The sequence below is a fragment of the Vicia villosa genome, linkage group LG3, assembly GCF_029867415.1.
Source record: "Vicia villosa cultivar HV-30 ecotype Madison, WI linkage group LG3, Vvil1.0, whole genome shotgun sequence".
NCBI lineage: Eukaryota > Viridiplantae > Streptophyta > Magnoliopsida > Fabales > Fabaceae > Vicia > Vicia villosa.
In genome coordinates, this window is record NC_081182.1 from 213,624,931 (window position 1) to 213,641,164 (window position 16,234).

Below are 16,234 nucleotides of genomic sequence, written 5' to 3' on the forward strand. Positions count from 1 at the left end.
TTTAAAAAAATATTTTCAACTTGTTTTTAAGACACAAAATGTTATTATCACATAACATTCATACAAATCTATCTTATTTTAACAATAAAATTTCATCACATTAATTTCTTTCATTTTCACCAAAGCATAATATCCATACATTTTATTTTTAACAAAAAAACAATGATATTGTGTTATGAGTTATGATAGAAGAGCGGAGTTGGACAGAAAAAGAGCGGGACTGATTGGTTGGACAGTGGAATTGTTGAAGTGAGGTATGGAATATAGAAGAAGCTTAAATATGAAATGACCAATTGTATAGAATATAAAGGAGACTAGTTTTCTAGTAGTTTTTTAGAAGATGAAAAGATAGAGTATAATAAACTAATAATATTTAAATAATTTTTATAATTTATTAACGGATACGGATATCCGTGGGTATGAATATCATTAAACTTGTATCCATATTCATTAATAAACGGGTATTTAAATATCTATTTATTTTATCTGCAAATATCTTTTAAATTATCTGCCCGTATTCGTGACTGATTTTATTCGTGAATATCCGCGAGTATGGATATTTTTACCATCCCAAAACTTTGGTTCTCTTGAATTAATCAGTCTTAAAGCCGAATAAAAAAAAAATTAACTCAAATAAAAAAAGTTTAAAGCTTAAACCTTATCGACCACTATACCACACATATCAACAACAATTACACCTCACGACAATTCCGACACAAATTACGCTCATTCCCATATATAGGAATGTGTACAATATGAATCATTGAGCCTATAAAGAAAAAAAAAAAATCTCAATTACAATTCCCGATTTCCCGATAGTTCCAACAATTTATTCATTTAAGCTTTCTTCTTAATATTTCAATTTATTTGGACGTGAATAAGAATAAAAAACAACTTTATAAAAAAAAATTTAAAATATAAAAAAAGAGTAAGAATAATTTAAGAAGAACACAATTAATTTTAGTATTGTAAAAAAAAAAATGTAATTTTGATGTATTTAAACGAAATTTAATTACAAACGTTTAAGATAAACCCAAATCTAAAATTTGACAAAGCCTAGACATTGATGAGAAATTAAATTAGTTAAAAATTCTTGACATGTAGTGTCATCACTTCCCCTTATCCTCATAACTTGTCTTTCAACTTTTCTTTGTTCTATTAACCTTAATGATTGTTTACTCTCTAATAAATTTTATACATTTTTTTAAGATAGTTATTAGATGTGTTAATTTAAATGATGAATTATGTAATTTATCAAAACAATTCTATTTATTTAATATTTTAAAAGACTGTCAATTTAATTATAGATAGAGAGTAGTAAATATACTTACTTTTTTATTGGTAAAAAATAATAAATATAAAATAAAATTTAAGTAACCCAATAAATGCAGAGGTTCCGTTTTAATTTCAAATTTAAATTTAAAAAATAAATGTAATTATAATAATTAAAAAAACACATAATTAAAATTATGTATTGATCAATAATATATTTAATTATAATTATTTTGAATTTTGATATATCTCAATTTTTTGTATGTATTGAGTTTTTGCTATAGTATTATTTTTTATCGTAACATTTTATTTATTTTGATTTTTATAAAAAAGTTAAAATTTTCAACCCAATAATTAGACTCGAGTAGTAAACGAGCACCGGTTTAAGATGAAGTTACGCTATAATTAATTTAACGAAATTAAATATACTTAATACTATTAATTGAGATGATTTAGAAATATAATACTGTATTAACCATATGAAACACTTCCTATGTTATGAAATCACATTTATTCTAAGCAAATTGAATCAAATATTGATTGGATTGATTGATTCCCTTTCTTTCCAATCAAGTATATCAACGAATTAGACACTTAATCATAATGTCAAAGAAAGTTACACATTGGTTAAATAATTGAATAACATGCAATTCTACTACTGTTATATACCCCACCACCTCCTTGATGAGTGGTACGTGCACATGAAAAATGTAACTGTTTTTTTGTCTTGCATGGAAATTGAAGCATCCATTCCCCACAAATCTAGCAATTGTTTGTATTCAAGACAAGTAAAACATCGTACCTGTTAACAGACTGTCAATTTCCCAAACAAAACAATCACACTCTCTTGCCAAACCAGGTTTTTGTTTGTACTTTCTACTACACAAAAACTGTCTATCATACTCACTCTCTAGTAATATTTTTTTAAAAAGATTTTGTTGGACTTTAAAATAAAGAATTTTGTAAGATTTTTAAATATATATATTTTTTAATTATTTCTATCCATTTATTATTTCGTAGATGTATGTTTTAAAATTTGAATGATAAAGTGAAAGAAAATATATTTTGAGATTGTCAATGTACTAGCATAATACCTTAATTGATAACTCTACCAGTGCAAAGCCAACTAGAGTCGCAAGTCTAAATCGTATAAAACGTGTATGTCATTCTCCTTTGATGGTTGCTAGTATAAATAGGATCTCAATGTCTTTAAGACCGATGAATGACAATTAAGACTAATATCTCATTGATTGCATAAGACTAATCGATGGAATTAATTTCATTGCTCTCTTGGTTTAGACTTGAGACTGACTAATAATGGAAATTCATACTATGTCTTATATGTTCTATCTACATGTGTGCATCAGTCAAAAGTAAGATATATTGGCTCTAACCAAGCACTTGGACTCCAGTGGTAAAGGAGCTCCCGCTAAGGACGCAATCCGGGGAATACCGGGTTCGATTCTTAGGTGGGAACAATGCTTGGCCAGTGCCCATACCTCTCGACACAAATCTAGATTACTAGGACCCCTTTCGCCTAAGAACCAGAGTGCTAAAGCAAAAAAAAAAGATATATTGGCTCTAGGCTGATTTGCTCGACTTTCCCACTAAGTTAAACTAGTTCAATCTTGTCCCATGGAAAGACTTAAAACCACGACGGGCTATGTTGAGTCTGCGTTTGGATTCAACTCGACTTATCAGATATTTACATAGTTCCTCAAGCATAAGATATATAAGGGTGGAATGCTTTAAGTGAGAGACCATATTGTAAATAGGTAATCAAACATGAGGTGCGTATAGATGAAGTATTTTAAGTGGAAGACCGAGTGGGCCGAGTAAACCTTCTAACTAAGGTAACTCGTCTTTTCTATTTTAGGGCGAGCTCTTTTGACTTTGTAAAAAAGCTACATAGAGCCTGACCTATTCTTAAGTGTGTTCTCCATCATATTATTGAGTTCCTCTATAAAAAAATATACCTAAAAGTTCAAGCATGTTGCTTCCGCGAGAGTTGTCAGTAGGCGCAAGGAGGGTCCGATGAGTTCCAGCATTGTGCTCTTGTAAGAATATTTAGTAGGTGCAAGGCGGGCTTGGTGGGTTCTTGCATGGTGATCCAGTTAGAATCTTAGATGAATTCGAAAAGAGCTTGGTAAGTTCATACTTTGTGATCTAGTTGGGGTCTTAGATAATCACAAGGAGGGTCTGATTGGTTTCTGTTTGGTGCTCTAGTTAAAGTCTTGGATAATCACACGGAGATCCTGGTGGGTTCTTGTTTGGTGCTCCAATTGGATTCTTAGATGAAGAGAAGCTGAGTAAGATGGGTTCCTGCTTGTTATTCTAGTTTGAGTCTTAAATAATGGCAAGAAGATCTCGACGGATTCCTGTTTGACGCTCCAGTTTGAGCCTTTAGTTAGTGTGAGGAGAGGCCAGTGAGTTTCTACCTTATTCCTTTCTTTCACATTTCACAAATCATTTTTGAAAAATTCTTCCCAGCAACATCGCTCCAATACTAGTCAGTAAGCCAGTTAAATTTATGAGTTATAATGATCACAAAATTATTCTCTTGAACATTTTCTAATATTTAATTTTGTTGAAATAAAATAGACTTTTAAGTAGCACAATAGACCAATCGTTCCTTCAAAAAAGTCTGACTAAGACTTGAAAAAGAGTCTACAAAAGGCTACTAGACAAACTTAAACTTTAAAATTTTAACAAGACAAACTCAAACTTTGCAAATCTTAACTCGACGTACACTTTAAATTTTTAAACAAGACAGACTAAGACTTGATTATCTAAGGCTTACTTACTAGTTTTGGAGCGATGTTGCTGGGAAGAATATTTTAAAAATGATTTGTGAAAATGAGAAATGAAAATTACTAAATAGTAATCATTATGTTAGAGGGTGTTTGTTTCAAGTCTATATGAGGAGGGATATATTTACTCCAAGAGTAAGTTATTATAACTTATTCCACATCTTGACCAATTATTGTTTTCAATCTAATGGTTAAAAATAATAAGTAATAGTTTTCTCTCTCCATAATTAATTATTTATTATTTTTAACCATTAAATTGAAAAGAATAAATGGTCAAGATAAATGTGTAAGTTATAATAACTTACTCTTGTAGTAAATATATCCCTCCTCTATATGTAATATAAACAAATTGTTCAGATTTATAAATCAATATTTTAAAAAAAAATACATATAAGGAAAATATTAAAACATTACTTTTACATTGCATTAATGGCACATATATCTCTTTCAATCATGGAATCAAAATAAAATATAATATTTATACTATATCATTTTGAGAAAAATCCTGGCTTTTAAAAAAAATGTATTTATAGAATTTTTTAAATAAATAATATAAAACTATTATTAATAAATATTAATTCAATCTATAAAAAGTTTACTTAACCTCATAAACGGTGAGTTTAACTTTAATGATATAGTCTATTGATTTTGTATTGAATTTGTTTCATATAAATATATCATTAAAGTTAAACTCACCGTTTAATGATATATTTATATAAACAAATTCAATACAAAATGATGGATTTAACAGTAATTTTTTCCGTTAAGAATCAATAAGGATCAATAATTTAATTTAAGGAGGAACATTATGAAATAAGATTAGAAATTGACCACTTTCACTAGCAAATAAACAACCATATTCGTTTGATTTACAAAATCAACCTCAAAATATATTAGTATATTTAAACCTAAAATCTTAAAATCTAATTATTTAATTTAATTATTACTAAAAAAAAATGTTAAAAAGGAAACCACTTAGCACTATTCAATTCACTAAATTATTAGGCACTATAGCCTACATAACCTTTTTGAATTTTCTTTGGTTCTTTTTTCCTAAAAATCTTGACATTGTGTTTCTCATTTGGGCATTTTTCAATAACCAAAGCTTGTGTGATAATTACGTGTTTGAAAATGAAAAGTGATTAGGGACCACTTTATTTTTAATTTTATGAAAAGGGGTACCCAACATTATTTTATATAATAATGTAATGATTCCTTTTTTCACGTAATTTCAGCTTCCCAAGCAAGTTCATATTTTTGAGACAATAAAAAACAAGTCACTGTTTTCTACTCTATTTATTCTTTTTAAATTGTAGCTTGTTCTTTTTTTTTTTACATGTATTAACATTTTTTTAATATTTAATGTTTTCTACTTAATACTTAAATACCATACTTGAATAGTGTATTAAACATGATTTGTAACAAAATTTTCATAAATAATATAATATTATTTCTGGTGCCATTATTCCTACTTTTGCGACTATCGATTTGCACTTTTACCCGATATAAAAAGCTGCATACATTGATGAATGATTATACAATAGCAGCCCTTATAAACTAATTGTTCTACACTTCTTATTATACTTAACGTGTGTTGGAATGCTGGTGGACCACCGCCACCGTACGTTTTAAACCTCTCCAGCGTAATTTTGAAAATCTACTATTGATAGCTTTTGCACAACTAGGGCTGTATTTGGTCCATAGGATCCGAGAACCGGACCGGAAACTGGACCGGTAGAATCGGTCCATTGGACCGACCAAATGTTATTCGGTCCGAGAATGGGTAATTTTTTTATCCGATATCAAAATTGGATACTATATTGAATACTTATTGGATACTTTTGTCGGATATCCGAAGTAATGGTCCGGTTTCGGTCCAAAAAATTGATCCATCACTGTTTCGGTCCGGTCCGAATTTACCCAATACTATTTCGGTCCGGCTCTCGGGATAGCAAATACCCGGACCGAACCAGACCAAAAACAGCCCTATGCACCACAATTCTTTTACATTTCTAAACATAGTCTTATTTAATTCAACTATCATATATCCTCACATATATAAATTAATTCAACTATTAATTTTATTAAATATCACAAATTTATTTAAATAGTCTATTTACTATCTTCATCAACTAGTTTATCAACTATAAATTTATTATTTTGAATTAAGTTGTTAACTATTTACTACTACTTTTTTTACAAAAATTTTCTTAATATGAGCATAAAAAGTTCAATTAAATTACTCCCCTTAGAAGAAAACTAGTAGTAAAAGAAAATGGAGGAAGTAATGCAAAAAGCTTAACAAAAGAGACAAAAAGAAAACCTAAAGAAATCAAAGCTAGCAGCCCATAGGGTAGGTAGCACGTACAACCATATCTGAAAATCAGGACAACAAAGGAAAGAAAACACATTTTGTCCTATTAGAATAGTATTTGGACTCTTCAAATATAAACTTAATGTTTATAAATACAACAACTTTATTCCTCAAATAATTAATCTTTAGATACGAGAGACCTTTTATAAATAAAGTATTATAATAAATATGAATTATATAAATTATATGAATTATATAAATTATATGAATTATATGAATTATTTATTATTATTATTATTTTAAATTTTTTGAAATTTATAAATATTAACAACTTTTATATTATATAAATTAATGTTTTGGTTAAAGAATAAATTTTGATGGCTTAAATAATCTTCTCATCCTATTTGGTGAAGGATTTCATACCTATTTGGTATTATACCATTATATACAAAATTATATCTAAAATCATGGCTAACAGATTGGGTAAAGTGATTGCAAAAATTGTGCATCATAGTAAAATAATTTTCATTCCTGATAACCACATCCGATAACATATTTTGCTAAATTATGAGCTTATCAAGGAATATAATAGGAACAGTGGGGCTGGTTCAAATGGACCTTCAAAAAAGCTTATAACTCAGTTGAATGAAGTGCACTTGAAACTATTTTTAATAAGATGAGTTTCCCTCGTAAGTTTATTAGGTGGATCATGTTTACTATCACTACAGTGTCTTAGAAGTACAAAGTTGTTAATTCTCAGATTTTATGATTGACATTAATTTTAGTAAAATAAATTAGACAGTAACATGTTAGATATAATGTTCTAACTTGCAGAAAATATATGCTGAACAATATGTTGAATAAGATGTTCTATCTACTGCAACTGGTATAACATGTCAAACAAGATGTCCTATGTAGGATCATCTAATATTGTGACTGTGTGCAAAGGCGGACTTTTGGAATATGGTTTGGCTGTTATGTTATAGATGCAGAATATTTGGAGAATATTATGCAATTCAATGTGGCGCTAAATTTGAGGATGAAAGATTTTATCTGTTTTGAAGATGTATTCATAGTTTTTAAATATGAAGAGTATTTAGGAAACTAATGATTGGAGACCTATTTTTATGGAAAATCTTGTACAGATTTTTAACAATCTCCTTGATACTTATTGAAGTCCAAATCCAAACCAAATATATGTTTCAAATAGAAGACTACAAACTTAATTGAAGAGCATAAGTTACCAGGAATAAGTTAGGGTTTGTGTGTTAATTGTGAGTCTATCTAATATCATATTGACAAAAGAGTTGGACATTATCATTGAGTTGTAAGTTCAGTCATGCATTCATAAGCTGTTAAGTATTGAATGTATGTTGCTTGTGTTCAAAGCTATTGTTCTTGATGAAAGCTTTTATTGTTTAGTAATTTTATATTTATTTAGTAATTTTTCTTGCTTTTGTTTTATTAAGTAAATTTTCAATATTATCGGTGAATGCTAATTTAAAAAGAAAAATTATAATTACTTTTTGTACAATAATAACTACATTTTTGTTTACATTTGTGAAAAATAATAAAATGACTTAAAATAAATATAGAGTCGGCATTTCTCGTCATTCAAACGCGCGTAATTTCTTCACCGCTTATCGGATCGAGACGATAAAATGATTTAAAAGAATTTTACCACATAAAAAAGCTAAAAAAACACAATGATTTCTATATTAAAAAACATTATTTTTATTTATTTTTCAAAAGATTTTTTTTATACTTCTAGATAGGGGTGGCAAACGGCATGCCAGCCCCGCAAAAGTCCGCGAAAAAACAGGACGTAACAGGTATATTGAGAGTGCGGATCTAACACCTTGTCTTGCAGGTCGGCTCCGTTTTACCACTCCTACTTTTAGATGACCTCACATTAAATTTAAAGCTAATTTTTAATATTTTCTAACAAAAAAATCATTTTAATATACATTATTTTAAAAAATTGAAATTTTAACTTTATTTTAATCTTAAATAATATATATTAATAATATTTGTTTGAAAATTAGTTTTTTAATTTATAAAAAAATAATTTTTAATTTTTTTTCATAAAATACAAAATTATTATTTATTAAATAAAACAAACTAACCTTATATTTTATACGATCACAAAAGCTTTAACAAAAATTTTTATACCTTTAAAAAGAATTTTAGAATTTTGAGAAAGAATGATTAACATTTAATTTAGGGTGCGTTTGATTTACAAAATGATAAGTTCTAAACAGAACAGTATAAGATAACTTTTTATCTTTTTACTGTGTTTGATAATTGAGGTGCTGGACAAATTTTTTAATCTATTTTATTAGATAAGTTTATATATTAAATATAATAATATAATTTTTTTATAAAATATTTATCATTGATATATAAAAATATGATATTTTGATAGTTTTTATAATTTGTGTTTGAGACAAAAAATTGTTTTATGGTTTGCCGAAGGACAAAAATTCATGTTTTTGTCCAATATCCCTCGACACATGTTTTGTCCAGTTCCCCGATTAATTTCTACATTAAATATGGTATAAAAAAGTTGTTCCGTCCAATTCTTCATTTTTTAACAAATCAAACACACATCTTTAGATAATACAATGAGCATACAAATTTGATATTGTAATACATTTCAAGCATTCACTAGCTTAACTTTATAAATAAGAGCTTAAAGGTAGTGCACTCTCAGTGTAAAATTTTTTACACGATCAATGCATCACAATCGTTAAAAATAAATACTTTATATTTAATTTTAAAAAAATTTAAATTTTTATAAAATTTAACGATTTGGATTTCACTGACAGTGTAAAACAGCTTTACACTGTCGGTGCATTTCTATTAAATCCTTATAAATAATTAAGATAAAAGTTAAATATTTTACGATTTAAACATTTGTATTGTATGTATACATTGAATTCTTTCTCTTTTCTTTTCCAAATCTATGATGTCAACTTTTTAATAAAGATAAATTACTAAATAAATACAAAATGATGTCAAATTTTCTTAATTTAATTATCTTTATATAAAATAAATATCTAACGAGTAAATTCATTCTCTACTCTCTTTGTTTTTTTTTTTAAAAGTAATTATATGCCATTTTAGAAAAAAAATTGTAAATTATTTTATAGTATTAATAAATTATTAATATTACTCTTTTTATTTTATCTTTATGTATTTATCATTCTTTCTTGTTTCTATTTTATTAATTTATTTATCTTTTCGATATTATCTAATTTAATAAAATACTTTATAATTTTTTTTTCATAAAACAATAATTACATTTCTTAAAAAATAGTTATAAAATCGATAAACCGTCTTAAATTAAATATAAAATTATATATATTTTAATCCATATTCATGGAATTTAAAATACTATTTTTTAAAAATAAATTTCCTAAATAAAAAAGCAACAAAACATAATGATTTCCCTATTAAAAAAAAACATTCCATTTATTTATTTTTCAAAATTTATTTTTTATCTACTTCTAGATGCACTCATACATATAAAGACCCACCCACACGTACACATAAAAAAACACAAAAACAAAAACAATTATTAACTCATTCTTTTGAATTTGATGACACACACAAAAAAAAAAAAAACAAAGAAAGAAACAAAGAAAGAATCAAAACCTTAAAGTTTGAGAAAAAAAGAGAAAAAATTCCAACAAAAATGTCATGTAGATTTTCATGTGTTTTTGTTCTTCTTCATGTCTTTGTTTCATTCTTCACACTAACCTTAACTTCATCAACAACCTTAACAACATCAAAAACAACAACCTTTGATTCAACAACGTTGTTAAACAATTTCAAACACTCCAACATCATTTCTGACCCAAAAAACTTCCTTTCAAATTGGTCACTTTCATCCTCACCTTGTTCCTGGCAAGGTATCACTTGCTCCATCTCCGGCGAAATCACCACCGTGAACCTCACCGGAGCTTCACTTTCCGGCAACATCTTCAACCTTTTTACTTTCACTTCAATACCTTCTTTACAACACCTTCTCTTACATGGAAACTTTTTCACTTCTTTCAACTTGTCTCTCTCAAATTCACAGCCTTGTTCTCTTGTGACTCTTGATATTTCCTCAACCAATTTCTCAGGAATTTTCCCTTTTGATGATGTTGTTGTTTCTTGTTATAATCTCAGTTACTTGAACTTGTCTATGAATTTGATTACTGGATCAAATTATAGCTTGTTAGGGTTTGATAATAATGGTGGTTTTTCTTCTTCTTTGATTCAACTTGACATGTCTAGAAACATGTTTTCTGATGTTGGTTTTGTTATGCATGTTGTTACAAAGTTTGAAAGTTTGGTTTTTGTGAATTTCTCTAATAACAGAATCTATGGTGAATTGACTGAATTCAGTGATGATTCTCTTGTTCCTTCTGTGAGTTTGGTGAGTTTGGATTTGTCTCATAATTTGTTGTTTGGGAAGTTGCCTTATAGGATTGTTGGCGATAGTGTCGAAAGATTGGATCTTTCGAGCAATAATTTTTCGTTAGGGTTTTCGGAGTTCGAATTCGGGGATTGTAAGAAGCTTGTTTGGTTGAGTTTATCTCACAATGTGATATCTGATTTTGAGTTTCCTCAGAGTTTGAGGAATTGTCAAAAGATGGAAAGTTTGGATCTTTCTCGAAATCGGTTTAAGATGAAGATGAAGATTCCGGGTTTTGTTATAGGCGCGTTGAGGAATTTGAAGAGGCTTTATTTAGGGAATAATCTTTTTTATGGCGAAATACCGAATGAGCTTGGAAGTGTTTGTGGGAGTTTGGAGATTCTTGATCTTTCTGTGAACAAGCTTTCTGGCGGGTTTCCGTCGGTTTTTGGAAATTGTTTATCTTTGAAGATTCTTAACTTGACTAAGAATTATCTCTATGGTGATTTCCTCGATACCGTTGTTAGCAAGCTTTCAAATCTTAGGTATCTGTCGGTGTCGTTCAACAACATAACCGGGAATGTTCCTTTGTCGATTGTTGAAAACTGTACGGAACTTCAAGTTCTTGATCTAAGTGCGAACGGTTTCTCCGGGAATGTTCATTCGATATTCTGTCCTTCGAAATTGGAGAAGTTGCTTATAGCGGATAATTATCTTTCGGGGAACGTTCCTGCGAAACTCGGCGAATGCAAGAGTTTGAAGACTATTGATTTCAGCTTCAATAATTTGAGTGGTTCGATACCTTTGGAAGTTTGGTTTTTGCCTAATCTGTCTGACTTGATCATGTGGGCGAATAGTCTCACCGGCGAGATTCCGGATGGAATTTGCGTCAACGGAGGGAACCTCGAGACGTTGATTCTTAACAACAATTTCATTTCTGGTTCGATTCCTAAGTCTATTGTGAACTGTACTAACATGATTTGGGTTTCGCTAGCTAACAACCGCATTACCGGAGAAATACCTGTTGGTATCGGGAATCTGAACGAACTCGCTATTCTCCAATTAGGTAACAATTTGCTCGTCGGGAATATTCCTCCCGACATTGGAATGTGCAAGAGACTAATATGGTTGGATTTGACTAGCAATAATCTCACCGGGCCTATTCCGTCCGAGCTCACGAACCAAGCTGGTTTGGTTGTTCCGGGGAGAGTTTCCGGTAAACAATTTGTATTTGTGAGAAATGAAGGCGGAACTAATTGCAGAGGCGCCGGCGGACTCGTCGAGTTTGAAGGTATAAGGGTGGAGAGGCTCGAAAATTTTCCTATGGTACATTCTTGTACGTTAACTAGAATATATTCGGGTTATACCGTTTATACTTTTACCAATCATGGAAGCATGATCTACCTCGATCTTTCCTACAATTTCTTGTCGGGGACTATTCCGGGAAGTTTCGGTGCAATGTCATATTTGCAGGTCTTAAATCTCGGACACAATCGGCTCGATGGAAAAATTCCAGACACTTTCGGTCTTTTAAAAGCTATAGGAGTTCTTGATTTATCGCATAATAGCCTTCATGGATTCATACCTGGATCGTTACAGTCTCTATCGTTTCTGAGTGATTTCGATGTGTCGAATAATAACCTCAGCGGTTCGATTCCTTCTGGAGGTCAGCTGACAACTTTCCCGGCGTCTCGATACGCGAACAACTCTGGCCTTTGCGGTGTTCCGTTACCGCAATGCAGTGCTTCAAATCACTCGGTAGGTTATAATTCGGGGAAGAAGAAGAAGACGCAATCGATTGCAGTTTTGGGTGGCATTTCCGTCCTTTTCTTCCTCTTGTTTATCGTTGTCGTTTTATTGGCTTTATACAGAGTTCGAAAGGTGCGGAAGAAGGACGAATTGAGAGAAAAATACATGGAAAGTCTTCCAACTTCCGGTACCAATAGTTGGAAGCTTTCCGGCTTCCGTGAGCCTCTGAGCATCAATGTCGCTACGTTCGAGAAGCCTTTGCGAAAGTTGACGTTCGCGCATCTTCTCGAGGCTACAAACGGTTTCAGCTCCGAAAGCTTGATAGGTTCGGGAGGTTTCGGCGAAGTCTATAAAGCTAAGATGAAAGACGGTAGTGTCGTCGCAATCAAGAAACTCATTCATGTCACAGGTCAGGGAGACAGAGAGTTCATGGCCGAAATGGAAACGATCGGGAAGATTAAACACCGGAACCTCGTTCCGCTTCTCGGTTACTGTAAAGTCGGAGACGAGAGGCTCCTTGTTTACGAGTACATGAAATATGGAAGTCTCGAAACTGTTCTACACGAGAGAACCAAAAATTCGAAGCTTACTTGGGAAACAAGAAAGAACATCGCACTAGGATCGGCGAGAGGTCTCGCATTTCTTCATCATAGTTGCATACCTCATATCATACACAGAGACATGAAATCCAGCAACATTCTTCTCGACGAAAATTTCGAGGCTAGAGTATCGGATTTCGGTATGGCGAGATTGGTTAATGCTCTCGACACACATCTCACAGTCAGCACGCTTGCAGGAACACCAGGCTATGTACCACCGGAATACTACCAGAGTTTCCGATGCACGGCAAAAGGCGATGTTTATAGTTACGGTGTCATATTGCTAGAGCTTCTATCAGGTAAGAGACCGATCGACTCATCCGAGTTCGGCGACGATAACAATCTTGTCGGATGGTCGAAGAAGCTTTATCGAGAGAGAAGAGTCAGTGAAATACTCGATCCTGATTTGGTTTCGCAAACATCTAGCGAAGGCGAACTGCTTCAATATTTGAGAATTGCTTTTGAATGTTTGGAGGAAAGACCGTACCGGCGGCCGACGATGATACAAGTGATGGCAATGTTTAAAGAGCTTCAAGCTGTTGATACAGATGATGATAGTGTTGTTGAGGGTTTCTCTATGAAAGACAATGTGATTGATGAAGCATGAGAGGAAAAAGGATTCTGTGTTGTTGAACTGCTTTTACTATAAATTTGTTTTTTTTATCATTTTTGTTTTCATGTACAAATGACATTTTCTTGAGGTTATAGACAGAATTCAGTCACAGTTTTGGTTACATGTGTTTTGATTCATATGATGTGTGCCCTTTGCATTGATTTAATTTTTTTGTCAGGTAGACTAGTGGCCGACTCTTGTCGCAGGTTCGAATCTGCGCCCGTGCAGTTGGATGTTAATGCACAACTATCAATTGAATTAATTGAATTAATTTTACCTTGTCGCATATTTGTATCTACGCCTTACATGTTATAATAGAACATAATTTCTGTAAAAAAAAAAAAAAAAGAACATAATTATTTAATTTTTAAATTGAAAGTTTCATTTTCAATAGTATTTGAATTGTCATAAGAGAATATAATTATTTAATTTTTAAATGGGTTTAAATAAACTAAATTGAAACTTTCATTTTCAATGGTATTTCATTTTTCAAAATTTTTTGGTGCTACTGCTAACCAATGTATGGACATTTGCTATTGTTGACTAAACCACTAAATTATAACAACAATTTAACTATGCAATAAAGAGGTTGTAGCTATGACCTTTTGGTACAACAATGGGTTGAAAGATTTCCACAAATTTAAACTATTGTTTTTCCTTATAGGGGACCAAATATATAAACTATTTTTCAGTACAACAATGGTGAATCACAATTAAATGATCATAAAGGAATATTATTTTTAATTGGTTAGTTTACCCTCTCAAATTGTATAGTAAAAATTAATGTGATAATAGAAAATTTAAATTTATGAGTAGTTTTGAATAATAACTATGTTGGACAAAAGCCCAATGGTCCAATCATATATAATCCAGTTGAAATTATCCAATTATATAGTTAGCATGAGTGAGATTTAAGATATATTTTACTAATATCTAAAGATGATAGGATTTGGGTAGGGTACTATAGTACACGTTCTCATATTCACGATTTAAAAAGATACTTGCATCTGAGTCCATATATGCGTGGGGATCAACCTTTATACATGTATCTGTATTCTATGGATACTTAAGTAGTCGTACCCGTTATCCGCAGTTCTAATAAGAAATTTAAGAGCTTTTAACCTTGCGTTGGTGGGAAAATGGGCTTGGAAAATAAGATATGAGAGGGTTGATCTTTGGTTTAGAGCGTTGATTAACATATATGGCTTGAGAGTTAGAGGAGATAGGGGAGGGGGGGGGGGGGGGGTTGTTCCACTTGGTGGAAATACGTTTACATATCAATCAGGGAAGCTTGGGTTCCCTCAGTAGCTTATTCAGTCAAAGAGGTTTATAAAGGTATAATCTGTAATTTACCGAGTTTGTCCGATCCATCATAGTCGAAAGATTGACATAAGGCAATTTTGGCCAAAGTCTCATGTTTGGTGTGGAGAATGTTTCAAAATAGAATAGCCACAAAAGATAATCTTGCGAAGAGAGGAGTGTTGGGGCCCGAGATACTCTTATGTGAGGGAGTGAGGATTCAGTATCTCATCTATTTTTTTGAGTGTCCATTTTTTGCAGGTTTATGTATTCAATTTGTAATTGGATCGAAATTAAAACAACATTTAAAATAGACAGTTTATCTCATTTGGAGCAGTTCTCTGATGTGACTGATTACGAAAGAGCAAATTCAAAGATAATCGTCATAATTTAGTTCGCGTGTATATAGACTATTTAAAAGATAAGAAATAGTAAATTATTTCGTAACAAGGAAGTGTACCTAGATAAAATGGTGGAGAGAGTAAAATTTAATTTAATTTTGATTAATTTGTTGAACATATTAATTATTTATTGTATCTCCACTAAAGTAAAGAGTACTTGCATGGACAAGTTAATGTCAATGCAAATTATTGTATCTCAATGTATAGCGATTTAATTTATGAATCTAACATGTAAAAACAACCTAAAGGCAATTATTATATGTCAATGCAAATGATTTCAAAAACTTACCAATCTGCATATGCTTATGGATCTCTCTTTTGTTAATGTAACTTTGCTAATGAAACAGACCAACACAAAAGGTAAAATCTTATATAACAAACAATAACTCAATAAAATCTGAATTTATTTATTTATTTTTCAATTTAAAAAGGTCAAATCCTTCAATATACTTTGTAGGTGTAGGAGTAAAATATGTAGGGTACGAATAATACTTTTGTAATTTCTAATAAACTGGTTCTTCTATGAAACCAGATTTGGGCTTCCAACCCAACATTTCAATTTGATTAATTTTGCTTGGTTCGAATAATTGTGCAATTAGTAATAATTATTTTTGGATCAATGATAAAAAAATTATGAGAAGGTTTATTTATCTATCATTCTTTTTTATCTTTCATTTGAGACCAAATTCAACTACTGTTGCAAACTATGAAAGGAGACCGTTCAGATTTTACTTATAAAAAAAAACAATTATACTGATGGTAACTCATCGAC

At 30.7% G+C, this 16,234-nt stretch overlaps 1 protein-coding gene across 1 annotated transcript; it reads left to right on the forward strand.

Moving 5' to 3' along the window:
* Positions 1-9,989: 9,989 nt before the first annotated feature.
* On the forward strand, positions 9,990-13,883 carry LOC131593475 (receptor-like protein kinase BRI1-like 3). The gene has a single exon (XM_058865975.1). The coding sequence runs from the start codon at positions 10,094-10,096 to the stop codon at positions 13,754-13,756; it is 3,663 nt and encodes a 1,220-aa protein (XP_058721958.1). The 5' UTR covers positions 9,990-10,093; the 3' UTR covers positions 13,757-13,883.
* The last annotated feature ends 2,351 nt before the right edge of the window (positions 13,884-16,234 follow it).